Source organism: Amyelois transitella, chromosome 6, assembly GCF_032362555.1.
Source record: "Amyelois transitella isolate CPQ chromosome 6, ilAmyTran1.1, whole genome shotgun sequence".
NCBI classification, from domain to species: domain Eukaryota; kingdom Metazoa; phylum Arthropoda; class Insecta; order Lepidoptera; family Pyralidae; genus Amyelois; species Amyelois transitella.
In genome coordinates, this window is record NC_083509.1 from 10,151,653 (window position 1) to 10,171,395 (window position 19,743).

Consider the following 19,743-nt stretch of genomic DNA (forward strand, 5'->3'; position numbering starts at 1 on the left):
TTCTATGAGCATAACAAAACGAAAGTGACTTTTTTCCTGAACTTGAGTTTAAATTCATCGTAAAGCGTAATTTCTAATTTAGAAACGTCAATTTAGATTCTAATAAGAAATAAGATCTTAAAATATTATTCTAAATCTAATGACTGTTTATATTTTTGTTATATTTTATTATTATGTGCAATAAAGAGTTATCAAACAAGATCTCAATCTTGAGACAGTATGTCAAGCCATTGATCTAGCTCGTGAAAACCACGCTAGACACACTGATAGGATTGATGTTAGATATTTGGATAACAGCGAATGCACTATCTGTAGACTGAACATAGGCTTGATAAAAAAGCCAATGATAAATAAACATTTCATCATCAAAATACAAAATAACTAATCACTATCAATTATCACAATAAACTCATGTCTGTAACATATCACAAAAATCAAGTATACGTGACTTATAATAAAACACTAATCTTCATTAAGGAATTATTGCAATCATTTTATGGTAATACTGAATATCTTTAAAATGGTACATTCCGCATGCGTTTGCAGCCGCGTTACGATAGTTCGTTTGCACGAATTTCAGCTAGAAGTAGTTAAAAATAGCCGACTGCTTATGATCATAGTAAAAGAGTTCCTGGCAGATGTTTATTGATATTAGTAGTTCTAAGAAAAGATGTGGTAGTTGGGCTGGCATGTGGCAGAAATGGATTGAAATAAAAAGGTGATTAGTCGAAACTAGTGCATCATTTCGTAATCTTCATTCGGCCAAAACTTTGGGTCTTATTTTATATATATTAATCAAAATTGTGTAAAATAATCCCTTAATTTTTATCTATACGTGAAGTCTAAATGGCTTTTGTTTTCATTTATTTCTTTGTTGCTATTTAGCTTAAATTTTTCGCACACTTAAACAATTTTGCAAGTATTTTATTTAACTTTCTGATAGGTACCTATAATTAATTGAGAGTCTTTAAAATTATTTTATATACTATGCAAAAGATTTCCACAATTGTTAATGAAAATTTCTAAAAATATTAATAATTGTCCCTAGTTGACAAAGGTTTTTATCAATAAAATATACTTTTTTTTTTATAAACGGCTTTATTTCAACGATTTCAACATATCTTACTGTGTAGACAAAACTATTTTATAAAGTAATATATTTTCATCAATCAGATGCAGTAATAATGAGGTTAAATAATTAACACTTTATAATAAAGCAACAACATTTCAATGTATTTTCCTAAATTTTGTAAAATTTTGGTACAATACATGCACTAATGTTAATCGCACTATGGTATAAATTTACTAATTTACTAATAATAATTACGCGATAATAATAAGGCGTAAAAATATAAATTTTAGTACAAAGTTTAAATATGATTCATACATTAATAATAAAATATACAAATAAAAACTATAAGTTCGACCTTCAAAAAAGAAGAGAGAAGAAGAGAGAAGCCTATATACAGAGGGATTAATCCTTTATGCAGAACAACAATATTTAAATGTAATGTTACCTTTGAACTGTTTATTTATATTATCTTTACTGTACAAGGAAAACCAAAGGTACATCCAAAACTCAACCTTAAAACAAGTCACTCACGCTAATTTTAATTTAAAATTTCACTACGCATGTCCGCCTTTTTTATGCAAATTGTAGTACATTCCTTTTAGATCTAACAGTTCAGCGTGTTTCCCACTCTCCACAACTTTGCCGTCGTTGATGACGCAAATGATATCAGCGTCCCGGACTGTACTCAGGCGATGAGCGATCATGACACACGTGCGGCCTGCTTTAGCTGCATCGAGAGCTTCTTGGACCACCTATGAACAAAAATAAGATATTTGCCTATGTTCAAGAAATTCTAAATTTGAATTTTGATGCGAGCGTGAGCGTATTTGCAAAGCTTAAAGTTTAGAAATGTAAATCTCCTTTTTTGGGCTTCGATTTTTTTTATAGTTAATACATTTTTATATTTCTTCATTTTATTCTTCTTAAAGGTTAGCAACCTGTCACTGTTTGAATCTCAATTCCATCCAAAGTATGTGGACTTTCAGCCTAATCGAAGCTGTTGTTGTTAACCCCGCAAGTGATATAGGTATGTTTTGTTTCTTTATAGGTCTTGCACTGATTCTAGCTTCATCATTATTTCAACATATTAAAATTATGACATAAATTTAATGAAAACAAAACAGTCCGTAGGCAGCCACAAGATTCGTCAAATAGCTACAGAAGTGCCTTAACAACTCCAATTATTCGTCGAACGGCTTAAGAATTTGGTATTTGCGATCAAATAGTCTAACAATAAACCATTGAAGGATTTATCAAATTACCTTCTCACTCTCGGTATCAAGAGCACTAGTAGCTTCATCAAGAAGCAGCATCCTTGGCCTCCTTATCAAGGCTCTGGCGATGGCAACCCTTTGTTTCTGACCTCCAGACAACTGCGTGCCTTTTGAACCTATGTTTGTTTCATAACCCTAAAAATTAAACATATTTATTTAGCATTTCGATTGAAGTAAACATTGTCAATTTTACACTATAGAAAAAAATATAGGTAATGGTTACATTAAATACATAAAGAAATTTATTAACTATGATATTGTAGAATTTTTGATACTGATACAAAACCAGATAATGGCAGGGATAATAATAGTGTTTATATTTCGATAAAAAAATTTCACTAGCAATCTAGTTACACTATCGATTTTAAAGAAAGAAATAGACTGACACTTACCAAAGGTAACGACACAATGAAGTTGTGAATATTGGCTTGTCTGGCAGCCTGAACAATTTCATCAGTACTTGGCTTCCTGGAATTGTCTCCGTAGGCTATATTCTCGCCTATAGTTCTGTCAAACAGTATAGGCTCTTGTTGTACGAAACCTATCGGTTTTCTAGCATCGTCAAGACGAAGTTTTGGCAATGGTACGCCATCTTGAGCCTAAAAAGATTTAATACATTTTAATTCTTCATAAAATTCTTAAATTTGAAGATTCTTCAGTTGTATTGAACTCAAAAATTTAAACTCATTTAACCTTAAAATACTTACAACTATTCCGCTATCAGGATCATAATATCTTTCTAACAATTGTATGACTGTACTTTTTCCGCATCCACTGGAGCCAACCAAAGCAACTGTTTTGCCTCGTTCTATCTCCAAGTTCATATTCTTAAGAACTTGTATCATCGGTCTTGTTGGATATCTGAAGTCAATGTTTTGAAGACTGGCTTCGCCGGAACCTTTCTAAAATAAAGATTTTTTTATGAGTTACATGTTTGTAAATCGATAAAATATAATAAGGAAACTAAATAATAAGTACTTACAAATCCAACGACTGGTTTGGCTGGATCTGTTATTTTAGACTGAACATTAAGTAGCATGATAACGCGCCCTGCTGCCTTGATTCCCTTCTGGAAATTAGGTGCAAATGCAAACGCCTGAGCAGCTGACGACGCACCCATTAATAAAGCTTGAGCTGACCTGGAAACAAAATTTACATACATACATATGGTCACGTCTTTATCCCTTGCGGGGTAGACAGAGCCAATAGTCTTGAAAAGACTGAATGACCACGTTCAGCTATTTGGCTTAATGATAGAATTGAAATTCAAATAGTGACAGGTTGCTAGCCCATCGCCTAAAAAGAATCCCAAGTTTGTAAGCCTATCCCTTAGTCGCCTTTTACGACATCCATGGGAAAGAGATGGAGTGGTCCTATTTTTTTTGTATTGGTGCCGGGAACCACACTGCACAAACAAAATTTGTCAGATTAAATATGAATAAAATTAATAAAACAATTGTAATACTTCTCAAAATACGACTTACTTTAATATCAAATCATAATCCACACCGTCGTAAATGATAAGCGTTCCACCATAGTACAAAGCTGCCGCATAAACGAAGTTGAAAAGACCACGAGATAGACCAAAAACAATTCCTCTCATGTGAGCGGAACGCTTAGCCAAAGCTAAAGCTGGTAATAACTGAGTCGCATAATCATTGCAGAAAGTTTCTTCTCGTCCCAAAGACGCCACTGTTCGTACATTTGACACTGCTTCAACAGCAATCTGAAAGATAATATTTATATGACATTGAAAATAAAGATTAAATATTAATAATGAATTTATTGAGCACCTTATTCTACTATAAAACATCACTTGAAAGATTAATTAACCTGATTAGGACATAGGGCCGGCTTTACCAGATTTATTCACATCTTACCTTTGAACTGGCTTCCATAGTTTTTGCAGTACCAAACGATTCCGCGCTCACCATCCTGCCCTCTTTATACAAAATCGCCACCATTATAGGAACAAATGATAATGCAACTAATCCTACTCTCCATTCGTATATTAAGGACAGGACAAGTGCTAATCCAAAAGTTCCTATAGCTTGAAGCACAGTGCCAATTCTTTGACCCGTTGCCTGAAATAAAAAACGTTTTATTTATGTTAATAAACGATAGCAAATTTATCATACATTTATGAAAAGGTATACAATACAAATCTACCCTAATTTAAGAGAGTGTTTGACGGTTTGGAATTTATGGAACTACTTCACCAATTCAAAAATTCTTCTTCAATTCAATGGATACAGAATATATTTTATCCTGATAAGCGATTAATGTGCAAAAATATTCCAAACTTGCAAAGTACCTTCTGCACACTACTTTGTACCTGATAAGTACAAAGTCGTGCGCAAAAACTATTTTATACAAAATGACCAAGTAGAGGAAAATGAAAATAATACACTTACCCCTTGCACAGTAGCGGCTTCACCAGACAAGCGAGCACACAAAGCGCCTGTAGAATTATTCTTATCGTCGTAGAAACCTATCTCTTGTTGTAGAAGCTTCTCGAACATCAGACGCCTTAGTCTTTCCGTCAAGTGCTCTCCGGCAACACCGTAGAAGAAGACCTTGAAAAATTAACAGTTAAGTCTGAGAGATGTATGTCTTTCCATTCGCCGCGATCCCTGCATAATTCATTCGCTTCAGCCTTATTCAAAACTAGATAAATATATACGGGGCAAATTACACAGATTGAGTTAACCTCGAAGAAGGTTCGAGACTTGAGTTACGAGATACTAACTCAACGATACTATATTTTATAATGAATACTTATAAAGATAAACATCCAAGACCCAGGCCAATCGGAAAAAGTTCTTTTCTCATCATGCCCTGGCCGGGATTCAAAGTTGGGACCTCCGGTGTCACAGGCAAGCGCACTACCGCTGCGCCGCAGAGCCCGTCTCTGTTTAAGCTGTGTTCTCTATTTAAGCAAACTTTATTTATAAAAAAAGAAAAAACAAAATTATAAGATAATTTTATTAATGCTACTCCTACGAAATACAAATCGCAACAAAAACTATGAAGTAATTCTTTTATACTATACCGTAATGAAATTGGTGATTCCCGAAAAAACTCCAATTCCAACGAAAATTAGGGCAAATCTTCTCACTTCAGCTTGTATGGCATCTGGATCATCACCTGAAAGGACCTAAATTAAATACGAATTTAATAATATACATAATAATATAGCTTAGGTGCTAAATTCAATGTTTATGATCAAATTAAGTATAAACAAAGCAAAAAACATATCGAATAGCAATAAAACTTAATAGGCTTTGAGTGCTGTAACTAAATATATGTAGTTTGTCTAACTGTTAAAGTTTTAATCCTTGCTATGTGTGTGTAAATCATATTGGTAGATATTAAATCAAATGTATTATGTACTATCGTGCTAGCAATCTATCAGTATTTAAATGTTACTGAACGTGGCCTTTCTGTCTTTGCGAGCCCGTAGACTCTAAAGACGTGCATATTTAATGTATGTAATGTATAAAATGTATATATATCTTAACAAATCATAAACTGAAGGAAACAAAATATACATACTCCAACGAAATCACCGAGTATAACCGCCATCAATGGCATCGCAAAGCCGCTCATCAGCGAGCACAAACTGGCGGCAGTAATGGACTTCCATTCAGCCTTGTTGAGCAGCATCACTTGCCAGAACGAAACATTTGGTATTTCCTCTTCTTTGTCGGCACCAGTCTGTTAAAGAATGAGGTTTAGTTGGTGTATGTTAAATTGAGCTTTAGAAATATCTTAACACATGCATTTTTTAACACATAAGTACCGTGTGGTTCCCGGCACCAACAGAAAAAAGAATAGGACCACTCCATCGCTTTCCCATGGATGTCGTAAAAGGCGACTAAGGGATAGGCTTACAAACTTGGGATTCCTTTTTAGGCGATGGGCTAGCAACCCGTCACTATTTGAATCTCAATTCTATCATTAAGCTAAATAGTCGAACGTGGCCATTCAATCTTTTCAAGACTGTTGGCTCTGTTTACCCCGTAAGGGATATAGACGTGACCATATGTATGTTAACATATAAAATGTTCTTATATAGCTAAGCTATAGTACATTTTCAGGCACTGAAATATAGGTAAACAATCTTAAACTTCTTTTTGTCGAAAAAATTACAACATCCATTTTAAAATGAATTTAAGGCCATGAGAAGGAAAAGTAAAAGGAAATTATAGATAGCATCATGAATTACTTTTTCTATGAACCATGGTTAAGCTTTCGACACCTCATCGCGCATAAAGAAATTTATTTTTCGACAAAAATATGTATCATCCTTTATTTCAGTTTATGTACTGCCTTTACTACTACTGCCTTTTTATTATTAAAAATAAACCAAGCATTACTATAAGCACCAGCTGAACTCTGCTGAATTGAATGACGATTGAAAATACTATGACCACACTCCATATTTTTGACTATTTTTTCTATAGAACTGTAGTTTATTCAAATATACCAAGATCTTGCGAACATACAAAACTTACATACATGTATGCAAACTTACACTCAAATGAATTGCTATAAAGCTTTGAATGTAACAGATGATGATGCAATCAATAGTGTGTTTTAATTTGAGGGAAGGAAGAGAGAACAGATTTAACCTTATTTTATTTACTTGACTTACCTCTTTTGCATGTTCAATTATTTCTTCTTCGTCGTTGACGCTTACCACTGAAACTTGCCTGGCTAGAGCATTGCCTACGGAATGAAAGTAACATTATTTAAAAAGAATTTCTCTACGGCTTGCCTACAAAATCAAAATAACATTATTTCAAAAAAAAATCTATATAGTTAGGAAATATGATCACACAGTTATTTAAATACGACCTCTTTGGCTTAGTTGTAGTGTGCTTGCCTTTTACACCGGAGGTCCCGGGTTCGAATCCCGGCCAGGGCATGAGGAGAAACGAAATTTCTACGATTGGCCTAGGTATTTAATGCTTATCTTTATAAGTATTTAGTATGAAATATTGTATCGATGGGTGTGTATTTCGTAACATAAGTCTCGAACTTACTTTGAGGTTAACTCAATCTGTGTAATCGGTCCCGTACCTATATATAAAAAAAAAACTAAACACGTAATATAATATTAAATCGATGCAAATTTTTGTGATAATAACATAGCTAATTAATATGTGTCACTTCTAATGATAAAGATAAATCTTTTATCGATAATAATAATGAAACAAAATATTTAAAAAAAGAAAGTTGATTCTTCTCCCAAATTAATTAACACCTAATTTTTATGTGATACAAAACACTATTCTGTTATTAAATAGTTTAAAATGACTGATAGTATCAAGTGTTAATACTGTCGTTCCACAAAAAAGGTTTTTCAACAATACTTGTAACTGTCCGTTAGTTGATTTATGTTACATAGGTATGTGTATGTTAGTATGAAAAAAAAAATACAAAAACCAACTCACCACTTCCTTCTTCTAATTCCGGTGAGCCCTGAATCATGACCATATCATAATAATGTCCTTTCTTCTTCATGAGTTCGACGTGGTTCCCAGATTCTATTACTTCTCCAGCTTTGAAGACATAAATATTATCGACATTTCTGATTGTCGAAAGTCTATGTGCCACAACTATAGTTGTTCTGCCTTCTTGAGCCTACAATGATTGAGGTCAATAAATACTTTTATTTTGTTTTGTTATAAAAACATTCAAAGAATCATATGACCAATTGCAAGTTGATTGCAATCCCTATTTGCATCTAGTAAGCTAGCTGCAGTAATCCTGTTACAATTATTAACATACATACATATGGTCACGACTATATCCCTTGTTGGGTAGACAGAGCCAACAGTCTTGATAAGACTGACAGGCCACGTTCAGCTATTTGGCTTAATGATAGTATATACTATTCCTTAGTCGCCTTTTAGGAAATCCATGGGAAAGAGATGGAGTGGTCCTATTCTTTTTTGTACTGGTGCCGATAACCACACGGCAATTTTTAATTTTTTACTTCGGCTTCCTTCTTTATCCCTGTGTGCGCATTCAATGAAGATTTTTTTTAAGAACTATTACTTTTTATAAAGTCATCATAAATATTTAAAATCATTTACACGAAATAGGAGTTGAAGGTTATAAATACAACTGTATTTATAAATACAAATTCGATGACATGGCCGAGTGACTTATCACTTTTTTTTGCTATCGATTTCATTCAGTTACATCATGTTAATTCGTTTTGTCCTGATAAGAATACTGATAACGTTATCCGAAGCTATGTTTGGAATCTATAACGATAGTGTTATTTTTTATAAACATCCTAGTATGAAAATTTTGAAAAGTCGGAAGGCGGACCCTGGGCCCCGAAACATTTCTGTGGAGAATGCAATCGGTACGAGTAACACACAGAAATGAGAGAGAGATCTTAGTAGGAACACTTAATCATCTGTTTAATACAAAACCTTTATAAACAATTATTTTACTAAAAGTTGATACATGTATATATCGTTTACAAAATTGCAATAATTTTTATTTACGAATTGTAAATTTGTTATCTACTCGCCTTCTTTGTTGTATTTTTATCAAATTAATCTTATTTAATAAAGTTCAGATATCAAAACAGGAAAATCCTTGTATGTAATATAATAATAATCGAAGCCCTTGGGCGATTCGTGAACGAAATGTGACTTTTCTCAATTCTTCATTGCTAATTTTAAATTGTGACAAATCTTACACGAGTTGGGAACTTTGATTTTTATCAACAGTAACAGTGCCGTGTGGTTCCCGACACTAATTCAAAAAAGAACAGGAACACTCCCTCTCCTGCCCATGGATGTCGTAAAAGGAGACTAATGGGTAGGCTTCCAAACTGATGGGCTAGCAACTTATCACTATTTGAATCTGAATTATATCATAAAGCCAAACAGCTGAACGTGGCTTATCGGTATTTCCAAGACTGTTGCCCCTGTCTACCCCGCAAGGGATATAGTCGTGACTATACGTACATACGTATAGTCACGTCTATATCCCTTTCGTACTTGGCCATGTCATTGAATTTATATGACAGCAATTTCTACATAAATATGTATGTAGTATTTTTCTATAGGTAGTGTGTTATTCTACTTATCAAGCTTTTTTGTTTGATACTCTAGAAGGACTATAAATAAAAAAAAATAATTCTAACAAAATCAAAATCAATTTATCCGTTCGGGAATTAAAATGTCACACAGACAGACACATAGACGCACAATGAGACAGACTTATTACTTGTTTTTATATCGATGATGAAAAATAATTTCCCATTAAAACATTTGAATTTTTTAATACCTTGTCCAATGCCTTTTGAACTTTAGCTTCCGATGAAGTATCGAGAGCACTAGTGGCTTCGTCCAGCAGTAATATGCTGGGATTCCGCACCAGGGCCCTGGCTATAGCAATACGTTGTTTCTGACCACCAGACAGAGACGCTCCTCGCTCACCCACTAGGGTATCGTAACCCTGGAGACGAAAATATTTTCAGTGATAACATTGAACTTGTGAATAAATTTTCAAAATTATGTGTAAGAAAATCTTGTGAATCATTATCAAAATCATCATTTCGGTAGCCTTACAAAATATCACAATGTAGATACTAAAGGTTTTTTATACATCATGTGAGTCCCACATACATATATATTAAGCAGGACCTAGCAAATTCTAAGACACGAGATTCTAATGCTTGTTTATCAACTAAATCTCATGAAAATATTTCATAAAAACGTCAACAAAAATATCAAAATCAAGATCTAAACAGAAATTTAAGAAAATAGAAAAAAAAACAAAAAAAAAAATCTAATGCGAAATCACGTTTTGATTTTACCTTAGGCAGTTTCATAATAAACTGATGCGCATTGGCCTGCTTTGCGCAGGCTTCGATCTCAGCATCACTTGCGCCTTCCCTTCCGTATCTTATATTTTCTCTCACTGTGGTGTTAAACAGTACAGGCTCCTGACCAACCAAGCCGATTTGCTCTCTCAACCAACGGATGGAAAGATCACGTACATTGTTCCCATCCAAATATACCTAAAATTTAATTTAATAATGAATGAAAGCAGGTTGACTGAGCAGATATACAAGGAGAGTGTAGAGGGAAAGGTCAAAGTGGGAAGACCTAGACGAACGTATCTTGATCAAATTAAGGACGTCCTAAAACAGTCAGGTCAAAAGTACCCGAAACTGCCGAGCTTGCATGAAGAGAGTTATGAATGTGGATGAAGCGAAGGAAGTATGCAGAGATCGTGGCAAGTGGAAAGAGGTAGTCTCTGCCTACCGCTCCGGGAAAGAGGCGTGATTTTATGTATGTATGTAAATTTAATAAATTAGTTATAATAACAAATTAATAGCAATTTTAGAAAATGACAAACAGAAAAAGAAGGATAGGGCTTCATATTTTTCTATAAATACATTTAAACTTCAGCGGTTCATAGATTACAATGTTGGTGACAGATTCGCATTGAGTTGTGTATTTTACTTTTCGTTATATCAAAGAAATAATATAGTTGCGATATCAACGATGAATATTCAAATTTATAGTTTTATTTTCTAAACTAAGTGGTCGAAAGTTCAAACTAGAAGCATCCACGACAAAACAAAAATGAAAAGTAGTTGCAACAAGGCATTTAATTCTACAAAAAAATATTACAACAATGTAGTAAAGATGTTGTAAGTGATGCAAATTAAATTTCTATGTGTCATCATCGATTTATGAGATAGGTACTTACCTATCAAATAGTAAATCTAAATATAGAGTAGATTTAAACTATAAAATAATACGCCGATAAGATTCTTTCAATGTTTTATAAAGTGCTTGTAAAGATAACACTTATTGTAAATGTATGTTATCTCTTTATAAATACAACCTACAACTACAAAATGTAACATAATTTGGAAAATTTGAATTTTTCTTTTTCTTTAATAGACATCTTATTAGCAAAAATTTAAAATTTTTGTTTTATTTGAAATACATACATTTTTATACAATGAAATTAAGGCCTAATTCTTCTATTAGCTAGTGCGTATCCGACAAACACTTTAGTCTCTTGTAACAAATTTACTCTTCAAATAACGGTTATTTAGAATTCGTTTTAAATATCATACAATGATTAATAAAAGTGTGATAAAATTTTTCTATTTTAAGAAATATACAGAATTACCTGAAGGAACACTGATATTTATTTAAATTGAGACCTTTTCGTCTCTCTTATCGCATCTAGGCCTTACAAAATGCTGTTTATGTATTTAAATTTAGAAATAGTAAAAAGTTTTAGTAAAAAATACTTACACTGCCTTCAAGCGTGTCGTAATATCGAGATAACAGCTGAATGATAGTAGACTTCCCACATCCAGAGTGACCAACTAGTGCAACTGATTGACCACGTTTTACACTTAAGCTTACTCCTTTTAGTACCTTTAAAATTCAAAAGATGAAGTAAATATACTATGAGAGAAACTATTATTTTCCCCTATGATTTTAAATATACCATGAAAAATATTTATTCATGTTAATATTGCAATAAATGACACTGAATAGCATTAATCAAAAGTAATTAATTAAAAAAGTGCCGTGTGGTTCCCGGCAGTGCCGTGTGGTTCCCGGCAGTGCCGTGTGGTTCCCGGCACCAATACAAAAAAGAATAGGCCCACTCCATCTCTTTCCCGTGGATGTCGTAAAAGGCGACTAAGGGATAAGCTTACAAACTTGGGATTCTTTTTAGGCGATGGGTTAGCAACCTGTCACTATTTGAATCTCAATTCTATCATTGAGCCAAATAGCTGAATGTTGGCTCAGTCTACCCCGCAATAGATATAGACGTGACCATATGTATGTATGTATGTAATTAATTTAAAGTGGCTCACCGGAACATCAGGTCTTGAAGGATAGCGGAATACTACATTTTTGAGTTCAATATTTCCTTCGATAGATTTAGGGACGATTCCTTTATTAAGTAACGGATTTATAATAGGCTCATTGTCAATGAGATTAAAGATTTGAGCGCCAGCACCTTTGGCCACGCCAAATACTTCCATGAGAGTAGATGATATCCCGAAATTCGCTGAACCCATCATTACTCCGAAGAATACCTGAAAGATTCAAACAAAACCTGTTAGTATGTATGCTTGTTTATCTTTTACGTATAATCGGTTTGACGAATTTGAATAAAACTTAGCAGTTGTGTAGCTAAACACATGAATACTTAGGCTACAAAACAAATTATGAAAGTGGATGAAACGAAAGAAATATGCAAGGAAAAATGAAGCCTACCACTCTGCCTTTTCCTCCATAAAAGAAGTGTAATTTTAGTATTTACAAGACGAACGTTAGTGTCGGTATATTTTAAAGACAGTCTTGTATACGCTCGTCTTGCAAAACCAAAGAAATCTCGGTGTTATTCTTGAACTGTCATGCGAAAAAACATATAACTAACATTGCACAAAAAATATTTTGCCCATATATAAGATAACATTATCAATGACTAATTCATTGTTAATAATGAGATCATTAGCAATGTTTAAATTAATATACTTACAGCTATCATAGTCGACACGTCATAGTTCTCTGGTTCTTCAACCATCAGTCTGTACCCAAACCAGAAGGACATAGCGTAAGCACAGAAAATACAGAAAAAGAGAGTCCCCATAGCAAGTCCGTTGAAGAAACCTGAAAAGTTTATACTTTTTTGAGTTCGAGATTCTATAATAATAGTTGAAGCAAAGCAAAGTGAAATGAAACCCTCAATATAATCCCTAAGCATTGCAAGAGGAAAAAGTTGATATCAAATAAGATGACTTAAGAAAAGATAAACAAAGCTTAATAAAAAGCAACAATAATCCATCAAAAACTAAAACATTACATTACCATAACAATTCTAATTCAAACATAACAGACGTTTTGAATAAGACCAATTAAATCACTTAGGTTAAAAAGTAGCTTTGGATTCTAGCAAGATTGCTAACAATACAACTACGAACACGAGATGATGATGGTGATTGCTATAATGAATAAGAAGAAAATATAGTTTTACCTTTCTTGATATTAATTCCTCTAGCGTCTACCAAATGTGATCTGTATCTCTCTATTTCTTTTTGTTGGCCGCTGAAAGCATACACCGTACGTATAGCAGCTATCACCTCTTCAGCAACAGCACCGGCTTTGCCTGATGCTAAAGCTTCTTTCTTTGATAAATTTGCAGCAATCTGTTGATATTAAGATAGATATTAAAATCCCGCGATAAATACAAATATTTATATAATCCCTTTTTGAGTTTCTTAAATTAAACTGATGGATAAGGAATCATTATATATAGTTCAAACCTATGTTGACAAAGAATTACCTATATAATCCGTAAACACGCATAAAAAGATAAAATATGAAATATATAGAAAAAAAAACTGGAATGTGAAGCCAGTATCAAAAGCATAACAGATAACGTTAGATAACAAGAACAGCTGAGTAAGGGATATAAAAATATGACAAAAAATTTAAACGTAATTACCAGTCCAGCAATCCCAACAAGTAGCAATGTGACTGGGAAAGATATCAGACACAGCAGTGCAAGTTTCCATCCTTTTACTAAAGCCATTATGATGGAACTGACGAATGCAGATTGAAAGAAGATAAATGTCGCCAACTTCTCTCCAATGCCATCTTCCAGCTTGACCACATCACTAAAAAAATAATAATCGTTGTTAAACTTATACATATTTTTGATTAAATTGACAAACTGATTATAAACAATAAGAGATTTGTAGCAAAGCGCGTGATTACCTGGTCATTTTTGCAGCAAAATCTCCAGTTTGGTGGGTATCGAAATATTCGAAATCTTGATTTAGGGCTGCTTTTAGATACTCTTGGCGTAACTTGTATATCTAAAAAATATTTTAAACTTATTTATAAAAGTGCTGTAGCGAATTTTATGAAAGCATATTCCTAAGATGTTTATATGTCTGTTACCGTTACAGTGATTATTAAGTTCTTAAACAAAGTAATGGGTTATTGAGAAACAGTTCTCCTTCGTGGTTCTTTCAATGAGATCAAATCTTTGGATTACGATAACAGCCGCCTTAATAAATGTTATGTGATAACAAGGAATTAGTTGAACTGTCTTTACTTAAAATATTCAAAGAACAATTAAAACTACGTAACTACAAGTATATATCATACGAACCTGATTAAAAGCCGCCATATTCATCAATACAGTTGCCAAATACGACAATATCACTAACAATACACCAATTACACTGTTCCAAATGGCAAAAGAGGTGATAGCATCTAAAAAGTCATCGTTAGCTGGATTTCCTTGGACGACTGATATCCCATACTCGACCATACTCTCTAACAATGACGCAAATAGGAGTGTATTAAGTGGCATAGTGCACCCACTCAAAATGGAACATAATATAGCTATTGTCATAAAAATCTTGTCCATAGACGAGGCGAACCGGTACTGAAATCAAATTAATTATCAAATTACCGTTTCACAATTAAAAAAAAACAGTCATATTATTGATGTTCACTTTAAGTAGATTGATTTACTAGCGTTTCCCCTCCGATTTTAATCGGTAAAAATAACGAAAAAATTCTAAATCTCATATTTCATTGACGTCTAGAAGATTAGATTCAAATAGAAAAGTATAAAAAATTCACGTATTACAAATATGGTCGAATTGAGAACCTCCTCCTTTATTGTAGGTTAAAAATTGCAAAGTGGGTCAATGTTAGACAGGTGTTGGTCTAATTTTACTTTAATTTTTTTTTTGTAACTTTGTTTGTTTGTTTGTAATATCTTTATTGCATAGAAATTTACACAGTAACAAGAAAAAAGTACAATGTTATAAAATAAACAAATTTGTAATACTACGGAAACTGTTCTTCTTTCAGCTTCGAATTTAAGAGCTGAGAATGCAATAAAAAATTCATCGGGATGAGAATTTATAATAATCCGTTTTATTATATATTAGTCCAATAAAATTATGGAATGTATAAAATGGAAGTAGTTCAAACTTATACAGTTAGTAAGATACGATTATAACAACTATGATTATAATTACTAATGTAATTCTTACTATTGTAGTATAATATAAATGCGCAAGTTTGCAAAGAAGTCTGGAAGTTTGTTACGTTTTTATGTAAAAACTACTGCACGTATTTTTATTAAATTTGGTACACGGGTAAAATATGAACTGGAATAATATACTAAGTACTTTTATTCACGTAATTTACATACTATCGAAGCCGCGGGTCGCAGTTAATTTATTATAAGGCTACAACAGTTTAATGTACCTATGGTAATCATTTTGTACATACCAATGTGAAAAACGAAACACTAGGCACCTCCGGGCCTTTTTCATCTTTACTGTCATCGGAACCGCTGAAAAAAGAACATATAAATAATTAATAAATAAATACATAAGCGTTGTGCGGTTCCCAGCTCAATAGAATAAAAACACTCCATCTCTTACCGGTGGCTGTCATAGAAGGCGACTGAGGGATAGGTTTATAAACTTGGGATTCCAATTTGAATTTGAATTCCATTATAAAGCCATACAGCTGAGCTGAGCAGCTTTCAGTATTTTCGTAATAATGATAATACATAGATTTATATTTTTAATCACGTCTTTATCCCTTACGGTTTAAACAGAGCCAACAGGCTTGAGAAGACTGAAAGGCTTACTCCTTACTCACTACAATAAAATATTACTTTATAATAACATGTTTTTCAAATCTCACGCAATAGATTTGAATGGGATTAGTACAATCAGAGCATTTATCCGTTAAAATCTAACCTCAAATCGTATTTTGTACAACTTAAAAATCATTTCTAACTAAACATGTTAAATGGATAAATTTAGTTACACTTTTTTCAATTTAGGCTTTTTGGTGGAATCAAACGACTTTGAGCTGTGCAATCCCATATTGTGACTTTAGAGTATCCACATATTTATAAATACTATTGTGACCAAATTCTAACTGTCAATAGGTATTGTCAAAAGCAGATGTTTAGTGAACAGACTTTTTTATTCAAATTTCTTAGCCTAGCATTAGAATGTATTGCTTAAAGGCTTATATGATTTAGTCATAAAGGATTGGGTACATTTTGAATTTAGAGTGACTTGTTGCAATGAGAGAAATATCAAGAGTACTTAAACAGACAACCTTGTATGAGAAGAGTCATGAATGTGGACGAAAAGAAATAAGTACACAGGGATCGTGGCAAGTGCAAAGATGAAGTCTCTGCCTGTATGTATGTATGTTGTAACAGATAGCTTCACTACTTTTTGGGTAGGTACTAGTGTAAGGATAAAATCTGGAAGTTGTTAATCACAGTACATTTACATTCTTTATCTGTTATCTTAGTTTTTCATTTGCATAAGTAAAAAAAACTTTTTACACGTCTATCAATTTTGTATAAATATACTTTAGTGGAGTCTATTCAGTTCGAGTTTTATTAAAATAAAAAAATTGTTTAGAACTCCTTAGTATACATACATACATACATACATATAATCACGTCTATATCCCTTGCGGGGTAGACAGAGCCAACAGTCCTGAGCGGACTGATAGGCCACGTTCAGCTATTTGGCTTTAAGATAGAATTGAGATTCGAATAGTGACAAGTTGCTAGCCTATCGCCTAAAAAAAGAATCTCAAGTTTGTAAGCCTATCCCTTAGTCGCCTTTTACGACATCCATGGGAAAGAGATGGAGTGGTCCTATTCTTTTTTGTATTGGTGCCGGGAACCACACGGCACACGTCCTTAGTATTGAGATAAATAATTTATAATTATTCATATCATATGTTTTATGTTCTTTTTATATTTGCCAATCAGGAACCCACAGTACAATATAGAAGTATACTTCATGCTAACAACATGCCTTTCCAAGGTTATTCACAAATCGATAAAATAGTGTGGGTTGCATTTGTTGTGTTCTTATGGATTATGTATACTATTGTTAGTAGAATATGTATGTTCGCGTAAAGTATGTGTTCCTGAAAATCCCAAAGGAACTATTATCTCTTGGGATTTTCAGGAAAACAAAAAGTGCCGTGTGGTTCCCGGCACCATTGCAAAAAAGAATAGGACCATTCCATCTCTTTCCCACGGATGTCGGAAGAGGTGACTAAGGAATAGGCTTATAAACTTGGGATTCCTCTGTTAGGCGATGGGCTAGCAACCTGTCACTATTTGAATCTCAATTCTATCACAAAGCCAAACAGCTGAGCGTGGCCTATCAGTCTTTTAGACTGGTGGCTCTGTCTACCCCGCTAGGGATAAAGACGTGATCATATGTATGTGTATGTATGCAAAAAGAAAAAACGGGTTTTCCAGGTATAATTTTAGGTAACGAATAAAGTTCTCTGTCAGACCCAATGGTTGACTGTTAGATAATGTTTCTAGCAATAAGTCCGCAAATTGTGCTATACATTTTTATTTTGTGCAATTAAGTTAAAATAAATAAATACCGTATGTCGTTATGACAAATAGAAACAATCAATTAAGTACGTCTTTAACCTTTACGGAGTAGACATAGCCAACAGTCTTGAAAAAACTAGGGCTCAATGAATTATAGGTATCATATTATTTTTTATAGTATGGGTATAGAAATGAAAGCTGATAATTTTAATAAATATTACCAAACATTGAATACTCACTCATCTTTCTTCCCGTTCTTTTTAGAAACTACGTCCTTATTAAAGTTCCCATTAGCAACGTAGTCATTATTAATAGTATATTTTTTACTATTTTTGAAACTTTCATCACCTAATCCAGTTCGTTTAGGCATCTTGTATTTCACACTTTACTATAAAATATATATTTTTTAATTTCTCTTTTATATAAAACAATTTTAGCCCGAACGTTCACACACTCGGCCTGTTACGTATAAACTATTTATTGATACGAGTTATCACATTGATATAATTTATCAACTGGCTACGATTAAGAAGGATATCGGTTTCGAAGTACAATTGTTGTCAAAAGTGTCTCGATTTGTTTTTTTTTTTACGTCACGAATTCGTTGATAATTGACTAGCGTTCGCTTAGGGCTTTATATCTTTACTAATCTATACTAATATTATAAAGCTGAAGAGTTTGTTTGTTTGAACGCGCTTATCTCAGGAACTATTATTGGGTCGAATTAAATTTTTTTTTTTGTTGAATAGACCGTTTATCGAGGAAAGCTTAAGGTTATATAACATCACGCTGCAACTATTAATGGAATGGAAGAATAATGGAAAATGTGAAAAAAATACGGGTAAATTATTCATCCTTGGGCTTCAATGATACCCAAAATAATTATTTCACGCGGACGAAGTCGCGGGTACAGTTATCTTTTTAATCTTTTCTTTGGGTGAAGTTTAATATACAATTACAGGTTACCTGAAAGAGGTTTAAGTGATAAGGCCGCCTTGCTTGCTTGTTTTTAATACATGATTGCGAATTTGCTGTTATTTATTGTGGTGCAATGAAGAGTTATTGTATTGAATTATTTTGAAATCGCCTATTTTACATCTAATGCGCTTTTCTATATTCTTTGCATAAATACATTAAAATACATACATACATAGGTATATAAAATCACGCTTTCTTCCCGAAGGTGTAGGCAGAGGCTACAGCAGAAGAATTTCAAGTTTATCAGCTTTTTCATTAGTCACCTTTTAAAGTGCCAAAAACCACACGGCGTATTTTTTTAACGTATGTACCTTTTATATTTATAGACAATGCAATTTAATCAACAACTACTTTATCTTAACAAATATGTAAATAAAGGTGACCTCTTCGTTTTTGAGGCGTACGTATATTTTTAACTAGAGGCCGCCCGCGACTTCGTCATCGTGGAAACCCTATCATAACTCTCCCACTCCATATCTATCCTTTGGATGTCGTGTAAGGTGACTAATGAAAAAACGTGGGATTCTTTTTATAGGCGTTAGTGTCACTATTTGAATTTCAATTTCATCTCAAGCTGAACAGCAGTACATGGAATTTCAGTCTTTTTAAAGCTGTCGACCCGCAATGGCTATAGACTCCGCAATGGTCTACATGCATGGCTAAAGATATATGATCCCTTCAAGTCGTATTTTCAAGCAATTTGTTCCAACACGGCTCATGTACTTTTATGTTTCTTTGACAAGCAGTACCCTCATCTTCGCCGTATCGTCAAGTGGAAATTGTCAGCACTAATGAACAATAAAGACGGCTTGTTTATTATAGTTGTGAAGTTGACGTTGTTGAAGAAAATGCTGTAGTGCTGTTTGTTACCGCTTCTTCTGCACTGATACCTTGGAAGCGGCAGTAAACTTAGTTTTAACTAATTTATTTGACGTCAACCAATGTTGTGAAACCAAAAGATTTCACAATTATTAAGCG

At 33.3% G+C, this 19,743-nt stretch overlaps 1 protein-coding gene across 1 annotated transcript; it reads right to left on the bottom strand.

Moving 5' to 3' along the window:
• Positions 1-1,071: 1,071 nt before the first annotated feature.
• On the bottom strand, positions 1,072-18,269 carry LOC106140534 (ATP-dependent translocase ABCB1). Its single transcript, XM_013342133.2, has 23 exons — positions 18,027-18,269; positions 15,681-15,744; positions 14,542-14,820; positions 14,142-14,242; positions 13,870-14,041; positions 13,399-13,570; positions 12,904-13,034; positions 12,233-12,457; positions 11,658-11,783; positions 10,196-10,399; positions 9,664-9,834; positions 7,806-7,995; positions 7,004-7,077; positions 5,902-6,063; positions 5,399-5,503; positions 4,761-4,922; positions 4,227-4,430; positions 3,831-4,072; positions 3,329-3,485; positions 3,054-3,248; positions 2,739-2,945; positions 2,335-2,481; positions 1,072-1,824 (listed from the first exon to the last, which is right to left on the bottom strand). The coding sequence occupies exons 1-23, from the start codon at positions 18,155-18,157 to the stop codon at positions 1,627-1,629; spliced, it is 3,819 nt and encodes a 1,272-aa protein (XP_013197587.2). The 5' UTR covers positions 18,158-18,269; the 3' UTR covers positions 1,072-1,626.
• Positions 18,270-19,743: the final 1,474 nt, after the last annotated feature.